The sequence below is a fragment of the Lemur catta genome, chromosome 10 (assembly GCF_020740605.2).
Source record: "Lemur catta isolate mLemCat1 chromosome 10, mLemCat1.pri, whole genome shotgun sequence".
NCBI lineage: Eukaryota > Metazoa > Chordata > Mammalia > Primates > Lemuridae > Lemur > Lemur catta.
Window position 1 is genome coordinate 27655504 of NC_059137.1, and position 14502 is coordinate 27670005.

The 14502-nt window shown below is 36.8% G+C and overlaps 1 protein-coding gene across 1 annotated transcript; it reads right to left on the reverse strand.

Annotated features, from left to right (window-relative positions):
- Positions 1-96: 96 nt before the first annotated feature.
- Positions 97-13756, reverse strand: LOC123645807 (protein NipSnap homolog 3A-like). Its single transcript, XM_045562294.1, has 6 exons — positions 13580-13756; positions 8583-8793; positions 6281-6439; positions 4273-4422; positions 1027-1113; positions 97-936 (listed from the first exon to the last, which is right to left on the reverse strand). The coding sequence occupies exons 1-6, from the start codon at positions 13637-13639 to the stop codon at positions 860-862; spliced, it is 744 nt and encodes a 247-aa protein (XP_045418250.1). The 5' UTR covers positions 13640-13756; the 3' UTR covers positions 97-859.
- Positions 13757-14502: the final 746 nt, after the last annotated feature.

The window sequence follows — 14502 nt, forward strand, 5'->3', positions numbered from 1 at the left end:
GTTGGTACCTTATTACTGTGTCACTATCCTACAGCAACACAATAAGAGCTCCAGAGAAGAGGATATAAATATAAAATGCAAATTAAAAAATCAAAGTAGATATGTAGACTTTTATTAGGACAAGCATTTCCATAACCATAAAGATCTCTTTAAAACAAATAAATGTCCCAAGATCTTTGTTAGTGGTCCAAAATGAAGTAAAAATTAGTACAATTAATTATAAGTGAACACATTTCAGCATATAAACCAAAGAGTCTTCTATAGATTTTTAATGCCGTGACCTATTTACATTATTTTCTAAGTTAGAGTGACTAATAATTAATGTGAAAACCATAATTAATACAGATGACAGAGATGATATTGTACTTTTCCAAAGTAAAGAAATATCCTTGATATAATATTTCTATAAATCCCATTTGATATAACAAAATAAACTTTACTGGGCAAAATTTTTTTTTATATCTAAGAAAAAACAGACATGATAAAAAGACAGATATTGTATATAAATAATTTAAAAATATTATCAGGCAAAGAAATGTAAAACCATTATTTGAATATAAGAAAATGCTATAATATAAAGCAAAAGGTTGTCAAAATACAGAAGAGATATTCAAGATCATGAAATAGTGACAATTATTTCTAATGTATAGTAGATACCAAAATGCCCCAGGGAAAATGAGCAGAACTATTTCCTGAAGTGGTGGTGACAAAGGACAGATTTAGCTTTCAAATATGCAAGAAATATAGCAAATTAGCTTACCACCTCCTTCAAATATAAGTGAGAACTTCTTGGGAGAATTTAGGCACTATTAGCACACCTCATGCCAATTAATGAAATGCTTGGTATTTCAGTAGAAAACTATTTCAACGGTGAAAATGGCACAGGAATCAGAAGCATATTCTGCTGAGACACTAGGTAGTTGACACTCTCTCGAACTGGAAAAACATTTCATAAGAAGGCATGTAGAGTTATTGACTGAATCAAATTTGTTCTAGAAGTAATTCATGCCTAGTGAAACAGCTTACCAGCCGCCACAACTCTGGGATCCTCATGAGACTGATGTCTCCCAGCTGCACGACTGTCTGCACTCTCATTCCACCAAAGAACATAAACTGCAGAAATAAACCAAAAATAGTTTCTAAAGAATATGGCATTAATAAATAAAAAATACCAAAAAATGAATCAGAAATGTTGTCTTTTTCTCTAAATCAAAATAGTGACATCAAAAAGGTACAACTAAATATGTTAGTGATAAGATTTCAGAGAGGCCAGAGATTTGGGAGAGAAATTTATAAATTAATCAATCAAACAGGAAACAGAAGGCTGAAGAGGAGATGTAAAGGAACATAGCTAAAGGCACAATTATGACTAGCTCCAGCTTTCATCACTTCCTATTACATTTGATTCTATTTTTTAAAAAGCAGATTATAAAAAATTGTGTTAAGTGTAGAAAATTTAGATGATACAAAGAAAGAAAACATTAAAATTAGCATAATTTTAATTTCCTAGATAAACCTCTATTATTAATAATATATGGCATCTTTTTTGAAAAAAAATGAGTAAACCAAATTAAGGTCTTTCAGTATATTATGCTTAGAAACAGATTTTTAAAAAATCAACAATATGAGAATTTTCTATGTCAATATTAATTCTAATGGCTATATGAATTCCTCCATATCTAACAATTTTTTATACTAACCCCTTATTGTTGATTATTTAGATTATTCCTAATATTGTAGTATTCCACAAAATACTGAAATAAATGTTTCATACATAATTATAAGCCTTCTATAATTAAAATTTACTACATGTTAGCTGTACGGATTTTAGAAAATACAGATAAATAAGAGGAGAAAGTAACCATTTCTAATCTTACCACCCTGAAATAACCACTTGTCTATTTTGGTGTATCTTTTCCACATTTATATATATGTATTTTTATGTGTATTTATATATTTATAATGTACACATAGCATATATATTTATGCTTACATAAGATACATTGATGTAAATGATGTATATGTATGTCTACTTGTGTATTACAAGTACATTTATTATATAACTAGGGTCATAACACATTGTTTCCAGTGTTTCCTTATCATAAACAAGGTTGACCTAAGCTTCATTAGAGCAGCACCTACATGTACACCTACAATAATAACAATGCTGATGACTACTACTAACATCTGTTGGGTGCTTACTGTGTGCCAGACCTGGTTTTAAGCATGTTTCGTGTATTCACTCACTTAGTCTTCATAATAATCCATGTTGTAGGTTGTAGCATTTTATGAATCAGGAAACTAAGGTACAGTGAGATTAAGCAATTTGCTCAAGGTCACTAAATTAGTAAGCGATGAAGCTAGGATTTGAACCCAGGCAATCTGGATCTGATTATTTCCTTAATATAAACTCCTAAAATTTAAATTGAGAAAACCAAAGGACATAGATACTGTGCTCCAGAAATGATGTATCAATTTATACTCAGCAGATTATCATTCTCCTACTATGCTGAGAATGAATTTAAGATTAAAAAATGTGTGCACACCATTTTCAGTAGTTTTTTCTTATAAAAGTTATACATATCCAGTATAGAAAATTAAAATAGAAACTTTAAAAAAACCTTTAATCTTATCATTCATTATATGACTACTATATATTTTATGTCCTTTCAAATGTCTTTGCTGTATTACTAAATGTATGTATTAATATACACATACACATCTATGCATATTCCCTAGAAGCAGTACTGGCAAAGACAAAAAAAATTTAAGGCTTTTTATTTATATTGCCAAATTTTTGGAAGGAAAAATTATACCAACATGAACTATACACTGTGTATGAGTACTTAATTTTTCCCTTACTTAACTATATGTCTTTGCTAGGTAAAAAATTGTATCTCATTATTGTTTTCATTTGCATTTTCTTTAAAATATATTTAGCAGCCATCTGTATGTCTACCTTTGGGTAAGTTTTCATTCTTTTGTTTTGCTTTTGGATTTCATTTATGGTGATTTAGGGCATGCAGAAAATTTGAGCCTTTCCATAATAAAATTATCAATTAATTATTTTCCCTTCATCATTTCTTCATAACCTTTTAGCTTAGAAATATAGTCCCCATCCATATTATTAAATAAATTCATTTATATGAATATATGAATGAATTATTCATCTATTAATTCATCTAATAATTCATCCATTTAATAATTCTATGATTTCATTTTTTTCTTGAATCTATAATCCATTTAAATTCTATTAGCATATGGTGTAAGATAGACATGTAATAATTTTCATAAATTTTCTCCTCATCATATATTTTCCGACTTGGAAATACATTTTTTTGTATATTCTGATTATTTTCTTTGTATATATTACTAGAAGTTGAATATCTGGCTAAAGATCAGGAACTCAGCTTTGAATATGTTAGGTTTGAGATGTCCATTGAACATTCAAATAGGGAAATTGAGGAGGCAATTGGATATAGAGTCTTTCAAATATTTTATTAGGTATTCTTAGTCATTTATTCTTCCAGATGAACTTTATACACATTTTTTTAGATTTACACCAAAGACTCTCTGAAATTCTCACTGCAATTAATTTCAACTTTAAAAGTTAAGTGCCCAAAATCGGTGTTTTAGTAAATAAAGTCAGTCAATCTATCTATTATGCTATCTATGTGTACATCTATCTAACATGCTATCTAACTTGCTAAAGTGTTATGAAGTCATTATCAACTATGAATATGCATTGTTTCTAGCATGTTTATATCTAATAACATTTTGTTCTTTGTATTCCTATGTCATTATATAACAAAGACAAAAATGTTAGCAGTATTATCTTGAAGTAATGGAAAATGAGTTATTTTTTTCCTTGGGCTTGTCCATGTTTTTAGCATTTGTAAAAAATATATACTACATTTTCATTTGGAGAGAATCTCTCTACCCTGAGTAATCTTATATTTTTAAAAATCAATAAAAGTATATTTAAAGGAAAAAAGAATATTTCTTGAGGATCCCTCCAATTTTAAAATTTTATAATTTTGATGTATCAATGGAAAGCAGCAGTTTAGCATTTGAAATAGGCTCCATAAAGTATTAATATTCTAAAAAAATAAGATGTAAGCCCATTTTTACAACCCTTAAAATTATAAAAAACTAAAAATTTGGAAATAAAAATTAAAATAGACACCATAATGAAAAAGAGAGACAAACTGACTCAACTTAATAGATCACCAATACACACTGCAATTACATAGAAGGAATGGGCAACTGTACCTCTGTTGAGTTCTCCGTATTCTGTGTGGAAAACACCAACTAGTTTTGCATAGCCTAGATTGACATGGGCATTAATTGCCCTTTTGAATGCATCACCCCATAGAGCTGGTCCACCAGGTTTCATCTGAAAAATAGCCAGTTCATAGACTCCTAGAATAGGGAGAATAAGAATTATTTTACAAAAGATAATCAAGAAATTTTTAATCAGGTTTGTTTGTTTCAAGCAGAAGGCTGACCAACATATTCGTATTTGGAGGATAACCTATGTATACATATTTATGTAGTCATATTTATTAATTCTCTGCATTCTTTTTCCTTGCTTTGATGGTTAAAAAGTGCTTGTCCATGTTTAAGGGTCAGTTGTTAAGCTTAATTACAAAGAAAAAAGGAAAAAGGATTGGAAGCTATGTATAAACTATCCTCTGAAATGTTTTTAATCTGTAAAATTTGTCAATAAAACAGATATTGACACTTTATAATGAAATACGATTTTTGAGCTGCCCAAGTCTACACTTTTAAAAAAAATTTTTTTATTTCTGCACATAATGGGGATACAAATGTTTAGGTTCCATATATTGCCCTTGCCCCACTTGAGTCAGAGCTTCAAGTGTGTCCATCCCCCAGACAGTGCACATGGCACCCATTAGGTGTGAATATACCCATCCCCTCCTCCCCCCTCCCATCTGCCTGACACCCGATGAATGTTATTCCTATATGCGCACATTTAAGTGTTGATCAGTTAAAACCAATTTGATGGTGAGTACATGTGGTGCTTGTTTTCCCATTCTTGGGATACTTCACTTAGTAGAATGCCAAGTCTACACTTTTAAAAAAGAAATGAGTAACAGCAGTATTATCTGATCTCCTACATTTCCCTCTTCTTTTCAATTTTGAAAGAGAATACTTTTTTCTTTGTATAATTTCCCCTTAGAGGATTTCATTTCTAACAAGAACAGCAAATAGTTGACCTGAAGTCATGTTCGAGTCTTTGAGGAAAAAAAGAAAACCCTGAAGGAGATGGTCTTATTGTTCCTAAATATCCAGGCAAAAGCTTGAAAAGCATTTTATTGATATCTTCTGGTCAGAATTATGGGGTGGGTGGAGAGAAAGAAACTACAGGACAAGATTAGATTAGATTTCTTGTGTAAGAAAAAGGAAAAAAGTACAATTACTAAAGAATTATGAACAACATAGAGGAAGAGAACTAAGATCTGACACTGTTCCAGAAGCCAAGTATTTTATTTAATAGTGCTGAAAGCTAAGGGGAATTTTAAGTGTATTAGGATCCAAATAAGACTTTTCAAGGCTCTAGTAATTTAAAATAAAATACAAAATTGAGTTTATGGGAGAAATAAAATAAAATTTAAATTAGTCTATGTTTTTCTAATCTGACCTAGGTTTAAAACTGGATTGAGGTAATTATTTCCTTAAGTGAGCAAGAAGTAAAATCAGCAAGTAGAAAAATCTTAAGGAATTATTTTCAAACCAAGAAATGAGAAAGAGGAAGGTATACAAGTTAAACTACAATAATATAGCTTAAGAGTTTAAGTTAATTTATTCCCCAAAACAGTCAGTCTTACAAGCAAAGATGTACTTAATGATTTAAGTACATCTGATTAGCTGAATTTGTGGAAAAAATACTTGTATATTTAAAAATTGATAACTTTAAAACTGTGACAAAATTTCATAAACTTCCCTTTACCTACCTATACCTGTTTTCCTTGCTCCTAATTCCCACTTTTCCACCATGTTGACTTTTTATATAACACAGCTAACCTTTAAGAGTCAGTCAGATTCCAATTTGGAAAAGTACTTCATTATTTGATGTTCATTGTTCTAAGGATAAGCAAAGAGCTCAAATTCATTTTTATCTCCATATTCACCATATAGTTATACATAAAATGAAGAATTTTATTTTTTCTTCTGTGGAACTTTAGTCTTTATAGCATTAGATCTTTACTATTTTACTGATTAAAACTCAAAGTCTAAGAAGGAAGAAGTACTTAACCTTCTTTTGGAGGCTTTTCTAATTTGCACCATGGTACCAGATAAGTAATATCAAACTCTTGTTCTTCAATTAGAGGCCAAATTGAAATGGTCAATTGTTCCTGCCATTCCTTGTCTTTGGCTAAGGCTTTCCGAACTTCAGTTCGATGAGCAAAATTATCTGTGGGAAAAAAAGAATTAAGAAAAATAAAAATTTTCAATTTAAAACCACCTATAATTTTCTTTGGATTTCATTCAGTTCAACAAATGTTCATCAATGCCATATAAAAACGCTGTGTTCTGTCACTGGAGATACCAACATAAATAGATGTCACAACTGCCCTTAAGTTACTCATGGTCTAAAAGGGTAGTAGAAATGTAAAGAACTAATTTTAATGTCATATAATGGCTTTACAGGCTTACCACTTTAGCAGGCAGTTGTGGAAATTAGGTCAGTTATTGAAACTTTCCGTGTCTGAGTTTCTTCTTCTGTGAAATGGAGATGATAATATAACACCTACCTCCAAGGTTGTTGTGAGGATTAAATGAATTAACACATGAAAAGACCTTAGAATGGGATTTAGTACCTTAGTCAGTACTCAGTATATGCTAACTATTCTTATTAATTAATTGAGGCATTTGATGTATAGTGCTAGTTTAGAGAAAGACTATTTTTCCTTGGTGGTGGTGGTGGATGATCAGGTCAAGGTACACTTTGAATCAAATTTAACATAAATGAAATTAAGATGTACTTTTAAAGCCTGTTCTCCTTTGAACAAACAGCTTCCAAAGAAATAATGCTGATTCTTTCACTTATTGTCAATCATTCTTTTTCCCTACAACTTATTTCTTTTCTTTCTAAGTTACCCAAACAGATATATGCATTTACCAACATGAGGGACTAGTACAGTCAGCCCTCTGTATCTGTGGGCTGTACATCTGTAAATTCACCCAACTGGATTAAAAATATTAAAAAAATACACAATAAAAAACAAAAACAATACAGTATAACAACTATTTTCATAGCGTACACATTGTATTAGTTATTATAAGTAATCTAGAGATGATGTAAAGTATATGGGAAGATGTGTGTAGGCTCTGTGCAAATACTACACCATTTCATACAAAGGACTTATGCTGATTTTGGTATTCACAAGGTACTGGGGTGGCGGGATGAGGGGGTGGGAGTGGGATGGGGTCCTGTAACCAACCCCCTATGAATACACAGGGATGACTATGCTATATTTACTATTAGTACCTCCTAGGACTAATCTAAGACTAACGGTAAAAGGGTTTTATATGATTTATGCTGGGGATAAGGAATAACACCTATCTGATAATTTAAGTGAGTTATAAGGCTTTATTAGCAGTTTTTTAATGGGACATGATTCAGCTTGTGGTATATCTATAACATAAATTATGTTTTAATAGGGCTTGTTTTATTATAACAGGGAAGAACTAAACAAAGGTCATGTTAAGTAAAAAATAAACACTTTTCATATTAAGTTACTTATGACTATTAACTTTGGACACTTATCACTAAATACTAAATGAAATTATTAAAAGTTCTTTAGATATTATCTAAAGTCCTGATGTGGATGGTTAAGAATAGACAGTGGAGTAACAAACATTCTAGCAATTCTTGTAACTTGTTTTTTACTTCCTCTACTAAACCCAGGGGTAGGTAAGCTTTGATATGGGAAGGACTTTTTCTGATTTCTTTTCCTTTGCCTACCTAGAGTAGTATGACGGTGAATTCCTTGAAACTCTGGGGTATAGAAATGAAACAAAAGTGGTCTCAAACATAACAGAATTACCAAATCTCAGAGTTAGGTACAGCTTAAAAGGTAACCATCATCCCCTATAAACCTCTGTTTTCGTAAAGCCCCTAAATGTTTGAATTATTTCTGCTAAAATATTGATATCTGGCCATAGGTGTAATAATAAGAAAAGATACTTCTCTTTTCCATTTGTGATCCTAACCCACGTGGACTTTTGCAATCACTGCTCTAAATTTTTCATAAACCAACTTTATAACAAACCATTCTAAAATTTTTCTGAGAATTAAAGTCTAGTTCATAATTTTATGATTTGATATATGAGACTTCACATTTTCCTATTTATAACACAAGAGTTCAAGCAAGGGGTTGTTAGAGGTATACCATTGGAAGAATAATCACTAAATTTGTTTTTTTGGTATTGTTTTTTAAAAATATAACTTAACCTATATGTATCTATAGTAATATAGATCCAAGAACTAAGTTTCACATAATATCTGACAGGATGAAAATCTGTACTGAACACTTAAACTAGATGACTCGTACCATACTTCCAAATATGAAACACTGTATTCACTCTGCCTCCAAATTCAACACTCCAGAATCCAACCAATTCAGAGTGAGCGGTCCGAAGATGAATGTTTTTCTTAACATTTTCCAAGAACTCATTCATTTTCGAAGGTTTAAGGTAATAAGTACGACATTCATAGAATGTTCCATCATATTGTCTGGGGCCTGTAGCAAAAGATGAGCACACCTGAAGAAGAAAAAGCAAATTTAAATATTTTGGGAAGGTAGGTTTAATTACATAATAACAACCAAATCTGAGTCTGGTACTTCTATTGAGTTTGTACTTCTATTGCCAACCCTCTACGTACATTTGTTTATATAGAGATGTCAATAAAGATTAACTACTTTTCTTTTTCAAGTTTCTAAAAGAATGGGGATGGCTATTCAGGTCAAAGTATTTCCTAAATCCAATGATGAAGACCACTGATCAAAAATAGGACTGGAATGTAACTAATGTAAAAGGAAGCTATGACCTATCCAATTGCATTGTATTATTGGGGGAGATGTATGCATGTTGAAAAGGGAGAAATAACAAGTCAGAATTGTCTGAATCACTGTTTCTAATTACATTTATTACACCCAATTATACCAGGTTGATGGAAATATCCTTTAAGAACCATTAGTTCCCTTTGTAATAGTCATAGTCTCACTATGTAAATTTCTGTCCTAATTTGGTTCTCTGAGCTTAAGCGAACTTAACTTTCAGTAGCAAAATGCCCTGCCAGAAATTATCCTCTCAGTTTGTGTGTCTGTGTGCATGTATACATGTACGTATATACAAATGTATATGTATTAACACACATGTACACACACACACACTCCTGTGGCATCCCAGTTACAAATCCATCTTTAAGTAGGTTTGTTTAGCATGAGACAACTTCCTGAAGCTGACTAACCAGAATTATCTATTAGAACAGTTTTAATAGGTTTCTTTCACTGACATATTTTTGATTACAACATATAAATGTCTGCGTATTTTATTTATGTGTAAAATGTCTTAATTATAATTGAGTTCATTCCATTTATGTCCACTATGACTTATGTTCCTATTGCACCAGTGTCTAAGTTTAATTGAAAAGCAGTTCTTCCCACCAAAAGCAACTGCAGCTACCCCTTCTTTTGATAGACATTCTTTTTGGGTCAATTTAACCAAACTCTAATAACAGAATGATACGAAAATAAAAAAAAATCCTGCTTAGTATCTATAGTTTAAAAAAATATAAATAAAACAAATATATCAGAAAATGAGCCAATGGGGTATTTGTAACAACTGTTTTTTAAGCTGACTTTCAGCAATTTGTATTTGGAAATGTCAAACTAAACAAAAGACATTAGAGAAAATTATCTTCAAATGCATTGAGTTTACTCTGGAATGAGAAATGAGGATTATAACCACAAACGCATGGACCAGCAAACCACCAGTGCATCTGGTGAGGGATGGGTAAAGGGAAGCTTTAATTAGCAAAAAGTGAGAGGTTCCTGAAAGCTGCTTAGAAACAGTTCTTGGTTCCAGAGGCTCAAAGCCAGAGTGTAGGGGCTGGGCCTAGAAGAAAGGATGGCTGGATGGAAAGAACGTGAGCAGGGTGAATGAAGAGACAGGCGAAAATGCCTGCCCGAAGCTGCTTGTTTGCTGTGTGCAAGGTCAGCTGAGAACAGCTGACCTGTATGGATGTTGTTAAAGAAATTACCAAATGACCCTGATCTTTTGCACGTGTCCTGGGAAATAAATACAGGAAGGAAGTTAGCTAAGGAGGCCATTTTCTCCTTCTGATGTTGGCTTCTGTCCTTCTCTCTAAGCACTATGTGTTTTGAGTAATTATTCATTCCTTTGCTACCGAGCTCAGGAGTGAAAAGCGGCTGCTACAAGTGGTGACCCCGATGTGATTCATGAATCTGCCTGTCCAGTGAGTGTTTTCGTCATCTGGACTACAAAGGGAATCATGCTGGTAAGGGACAGTCCTGCCTGCTACTTTGAGAAGGGGACAGGCGCGTGTAGTTCAGAAGGGGATTTCTAATATGGGGCAGCACCTGACAAAAGATCAGCAAATTCATCTGTGCACTTTGCAACAACTCTTAAAGGCTGCCCAGTGTTCTCTCGAACCAAAAGCTTAACAACTCTTGTGTGCAGTAAGATGGCATTGCCTCTGGTTCCCAGATGAGGGCACATTAGAGTTAGAGCTCTGGGGACAAGTAGGGAAAGGTTTTTAAGAAGAATCTTAAGCAGGGGTTTCCGGTGCCCCTTGCAGTGTTAACTACACGGAGCCTGGTGCAAACAGCATTGACTCCCTTACATGTTCCTACAGGTTCTAATCCATTGGAACCCGCTTCTCCTCCTCCACCGTCTGCTCTGCTGGAGGAGCTGGCGTCCCCTGCCATAAAATTCCTTAATCCTGAACCATTCTCTCCACCATCGCCTTCTGCGGTTCAACAGAAGCAGCTACCTCCTTCTCCTCCCCGTCTCAAAAGGGGTCTCTATGCCTCCCCTAGTAAACCATCCACTTTTCTTTGCCTAAGAGAGGGCCAATCTTTATAGGGATGAGATTTTCTAGAACAACGGAATCTTCTAACTACCCAGTTTTTTCATTAGGGGCCACTGCTCAGGTACATCCAGTGCAACCCACACCTTTACAATGGACTACTAATTCACCCATCTGGATAGAGCAGTGGCCCATTAAGCAGGATAAATCAAAACATTTAAAATCTCTTGTCTAAGATCAACTTAAAGTGGGACACATAGAACCTTCCCTGAGCCCATGGAACATTCTTGTATTTGTCCTACCTAAAAGAGCAATAAGTGGTGTTTACTACAGGACCTAAGACCTCTTAATGCTATTATAGTCCCTAGGGGTCCGCTACAACCCAGCCTTCCCCAGCTGTCGTTAATTCCAAGAGATTGGCCTTTGATTGTAATTGCCTTAACATGGGGAAGAGGGTATGTTCAAACTTCTATAGGTCCCGAGTGGTTCCCTTCCAGATGAGTTCGCCTATATCCTGAGCTGGATTCCACAAATGAAACGTCTCTCCCTCCAGCTGCTGCCGACAGGGTCCCACCACGACAGACACGTAACACTATGACAGTGCCCAGGATCACGTGGGGTCAGTTGACACAACTAGAGACACAGGCTTCAGCTATAACACAACTGGGGGCTCCTCCTACCTTGGGGAACACTTTTCTGGTGTATTTGGTTATTGTTGCCCATAATGGCAGTCAGGTATCCCAAAGGCTGCTTTGCAGCCTTTTTCTCCTTTTATTTCTCTAATTCAGTACAGCCACAGTTCACTGGGCTCATGTCTTAAACCCACTTGTGTTTAAGCCCCTAATGTGGTGGGACTCAGAGATCCCTCTGTCTACCAGTGACTCAAGATGGACTGGAAGAGTATGGTTGCCGCCATGGTCCTGGCAGAGTAATGGAACAGACTAACTTTACATCAGAGTCAGTAGCTTATCATTCCTCTAATCCTCCTGTGTGTGTGTGTGTGTGTGTGTGTTACCAACTTACATAATACAATATGGTGCGTTCCCGTGACCAACCAAAATTATTTATTAACTGGTCATGCTTGGTCTTGTCACTTTCTTTTTTTACTTTCTAGGACAGATCCGCCAATTGATGACCTCCCAACACCATTATGTAAAAGACACTGGCTAAAGCTTACATCTTTCTCCCACTCACACTCTGTCTCTAATTTTAAATAAAAAGGGGGAAATGTGGAGGGCTGGGCCTAGAAGAAAGATGGCTGGATGGAAAGAACGTGAGCAGGGTGAATGAAGGCTCAGGTGAAAACACCTGCCCAAAGCTGCCGAGTGCAAAGGTCAGTTGAAAACAGCTGACCTGTGTGGATGATAAATTAGCAAACGACCCTGACCTTTTGCTCGTGTTCTTGGAAATAAATACAGGAAGGAACTTAACTATTTTCTCCTTCAGAGTTTGACCTCTCCCTTTCTCTAAACACTGTGTTTCGAGTAATTATTCATTCTTTCCCTATGGAGCTCAGGAGCGAAAAGCAGCCGCTACACCAGAGTTGTCAGTGCATTAGTGGAGATGTCATTACTGGGAATAACAATGTAAGGAAACAATCCTTGGCCCTTCCCCGAGGCTCAGAAGTATAAAGACTACATTGTTAATCTAGAGTGAATAGACATTAATGGCTTTTCTTTAGTGTTCACCAGAAAGTCTGCCTCTGAAACAGGTCAACCCCCTTCTTGTGTTGCCTCTTCAGAAAGGAGTAAGAAAAATCTCTGGGTTTGATTCACAGGTAAGGCTGAATCATAAACTCCATTTTGTACATTTCTCATCCAAGGTTATCATGTTGGCTCCAGGGCTCCGGACCCTGCCTGGCTTGGGGACAGACCACAGGAGACTCGGGTGACTGGGCGGGGTCCAGCCCCACCGGGACCCTGGGCCGCCGCCTCAAGTTTCTCTGGAAAATGCTTGGAAGTTGTGTCTTTCGTTTCAAAGAGGGGGAGGCCGGTTCTGCTGCAAGCGGCTGGTTGGCTTTCCCGGCTTGAACCTAAAATCTGGAGGGGGTGGTGGCCTGTAAGGCCACAAATCAACAGGAGCCGTGATATCGCCGGGCGGCAACGTGACCAACGCTCCCGGAGCCGCAGTCGCGACGGTGCAGGGCCGCAAAACCGCTTCAGTGGTGTCCTGGGGGCCGCCTGGCATCCGGGCCAGAGAAGCCCTCTGTCCGCGGCTGCCTGCGAGTGGGTCAGGAGGCGACCTCGGCAGGGTACCCTTGCCTTGGCAGCACCGCTCTCCTCTCGCGCGTCCCCGGAACCCCGGCGCAGGCCTCCTGGGTTCGCACTAGAACCTGACGAGCGCGCAGAACTCCGGGTCTGGGAGCACGAAATCGGGGCGCATGCGGAGGCCGAGCGGGGTGGGGGGAGGGAGGCGCATGCGCGAGACTTCTGGGCCCACGTCAGGTGCCCCGGCCCTCCCAGGGCTAGGGGTCGGGTGTGACCCAGCGGCTCGTACCTGGGGCGCAAGCGTCCGCGCAGCCAGGATCCTAGTCAGGCCGCTCCGGAGGGCGAGCATGGCGCAGCTTCGAGCTCTAAGAAAGGCAGCCAGCGGCGTCCTTCCTGAAACTCTCTTAAAACTTCGCAACTGGAAGCGAGCGGCGATGGACAAGTGGCTGACGCCGGCTGGGGCGGGGCTGGCGGGGTGGGCTCCGCCCCTGGCCGGGAGGCGCGGCGCGTCGGGCCAGTCAGCTTGGAGTCTGTGTCTTTGGCGCTGACCCCTGGTCCCTGTGTTTCCTCAAATGTTCTTACCCCGAATGTCAGAGGTGATATTAAGAATGAGCTGAATGCTGAGATCGGTCCTGGTACACCTTTCTGGGCTCACCACCTCATACACTCCAATGCCCAGTTGTGTAGAATTTGTAAATGTGTAGGGATTGTGCTTGTGGTCTTCGGCTGGGAAGGAAGGATGGAGCATGGACGCGTGCATGTGTAATGCTTTGCATTTAAAATCGTGGAGGGTTTTGCCAGAGTAAAGTTCTAGAGTGTGATGGACATTTATCTGTAGACCAACGAGCCTTCTCTTTTCTGCACTGAGTGTATTTTCCGTCCCCACTACCACCCCAGAATGACCTTGGAAGGTTACTAATCAAGATTTTAGATAAAATTGTCTACGGGCTCAGAGGAATGACAGCACCGAGCCTGATATGAAAAAGTCAAACATACCTAATTTGAAACTAGATAGTTGTGTAAACTTTAAAACCAAAACAGCAGACCTCTGGTCTAGTCCTCCCAATCCCGGAGTATTGATCCCAGAATAACTACCTTCAACATTTCAAGCTGTTTCTTCTAATGCCTGTTCGAGGATTTTTAAATAGCTTTTTTTATTTCTAGATTTTTCAGTTATGGATAGCATCTATGGACTTCCTTCTATGGAAGATG

Excerpts from the sequence above, each read along its gene's own strand:
- LOC123645807 (XM_045562294.1), bottom strand. The coding sequence starts at position 13,639 with ATGCTCGCCCTCCGGAGCGGCCTGACTAGGATCCTGGCTGCGCGGACG. Across the intron at positions 8,794-13,579 it reads CGCGGACGCTTGCGCCCCAG|GTGTGCTCATCTTTTGCTAC; the intron begins GTACGAGCCGCT and ends TTTCTTCTTCAG. Across the intron at positions 1,114-4,272 it reads ATACGGAGAACTCAACAGAG|TTTATGTTCTTTGGTGGAAT; the intron begins GTACAGTTGCCC and ends TTATTTCTGCAG.